A 1,828-nucleotide genomic window follows, 5' to 3' on the forward strand; every position below is an offset into this window, starting at 1 on the left:
GTGTCATAGTAGAGAAATAAGTAAGAAGTCTAAGGGTACATTGTAGAATATAAAAAATGTAAGGGTATAAAATAGAAAACCGAAAAACTCAAGGACACACCGTAGAATATCCCAAGGTCTTATTACAACTTAGCCAAACTGAATAATTGAAATAATAATTAAATACAACTCACAGCGGAATAAATAAAGTTGATAACAGAAATAATAAATGTCCGAAACTATATGATCTAGACTTCTAGGTGATGCCGTCCAAGTCCTCACCCAACCCCATGCTTCCCAAGTGAGCTAACTCAATTATACTATATTTTATTATTCTTATTGTATTACTATTATTTTATCAATGTATTATTACTACTCATACACGAGCCCATACAAGTCTACAATACTCGGGCCAACTCACCATCCCGACTCATCCATTATTTTATTATTTATTTCCGTCTCACAATATAATTCTCTAATTATAAATATCATTTATAAAATATAAAATGCTCTAAATTATTTGTAAAACACATTTCCACCACTGACTGACTACTAGCCATGTCACTAATTTATGGGGTATTACAGTCTTCTCTCCTTAAAAAGAACTTCGTCCCCGAAGTTCATCCAAAATACTCAATTGGCCAAAAAGAAATAACTCAGATTAATCGATTAACGATACTTTTATTATCAAACTAACATCATAATGTCGCAAAAATACAGAGTATTACATCATATCCCCCTAAAAAAAATAGTTACGTCCCCGTAACAAACTTACTTAAACAAAAAGACTAGGATACTTGTCCCTCATTGCAGCTTCAGCTTCCCATGTAGCTTCCTCTACATTATGATTAGACCATAAAACATTCACCAAAGTTGTCTCACCATTACGATTCTTCCTCACTTTCCTTTCAAAGATCTCCTTAGGCACTTCCACATATGACAACTGCTCATCTATCTCAACATGCTCAGGTTCCAACACATGAGTAGGATCACTCACATACTTCCTCAATTGTGAAACATGGAATACATTATGGAACTTATCCAAAGCAGGAGGTAATGCTAAACGATATGCTACCTCTCCAACTCTGTCCAAGATCTTATATGGTCTAATAAACTTCTGCCTCGGCTTTCCTCTCTTCCCAAATATAATCACTCCCTTTATAGGAGACACTTTCAACAACACCTTATCTCCTACAACAAACTCTATCTCACTTCTCTTCAAATCTGCATATCTTTTCTGCCTATCCCGCACCGCATGCATCTTCTGTCGAATAATATGTACTTTCTCCACCATCTCTTGAATCATTTCAGGTCCCAACACTAATTCATCTGATCTATCATCCCAACATACTGGACTTCTATACTTTCTTCCATACAAAGCGTCAAAAGATGCCATGCCAATACTAGCATAGTAACTATTATTATATAAAAACTCTATCAAATCCAACCTCTCCTCCCATGATCCACCAAACTCCGTCCATCATACAAGCTCTCATATTATCCTCCAGTGTTTGAATAGTCCTTTCTGTCTGACCATCCGTAGCTGGATGAAATGTTGTACTCATCTTCAACTGAGCCCCCCATCAAAGATTGCAACTTCTGCCAAAACATAGATATAAACCTTGAGTCACGATCAGAAATAATGTCCTTAGGCACACCATGAAGCTTCACCACATCCTTGACATAAGCCTTAGCCAACTCAGCCTTAATCCAGGTATCTTTCATAGGAATGAAGTGAGCCGACTCAGTCAAACGATCCACTATTACCCATATCATAATATTCCCTCTTCGAGTTCTAGGAAACTCTACAATGAAGTCCATGAAAATGCTCTCCCATTTCCACTCAGGC

General features: G+C 36.8%; 1 protein-coding gene across 1 annotated transcript; it reads right to left on the minus strand.

The window, feature by feature from the left end:
* Positions 1–754: 754 nt before the first annotated feature.
* On the minus strand, positions 755–1,375 carry LOC141588259 (uncharacterized). Its single transcript, XM_074409709.1, has one exon. It carries the CDS (start codon positions 1,373–1,375, stop codon positions 755–757), a length of 621 nt encoding a protein of 206 aa, XP_074265810.1.
* Between the last annotated feature and the right edge of the window lie 453 nt (positions 1,376–1,828).

Source organism: Silene latifolia, chromosome 6, assembly GCF_048544455.1.
Source record: "Silene latifolia isolate original U9 population chromosome 6, ASM4854445v1, whole genome shotgun sequence".
NCBI lineage: Eukaryota > Viridiplantae > Streptophyta > Magnoliopsida > Caryophyllales > Caryophyllaceae > Silene > Silene latifolia.

Bases quoted from the DNA above. Each gene is read 5' to 3' on its own strand.
- LOC141588259 (XM_074409709.1), bottom strand. From the start codon at position 1,375: ATGGCATCTTTTGACGCTTTGTATGGAAGAAAGTATAGAAGTCCAGTA.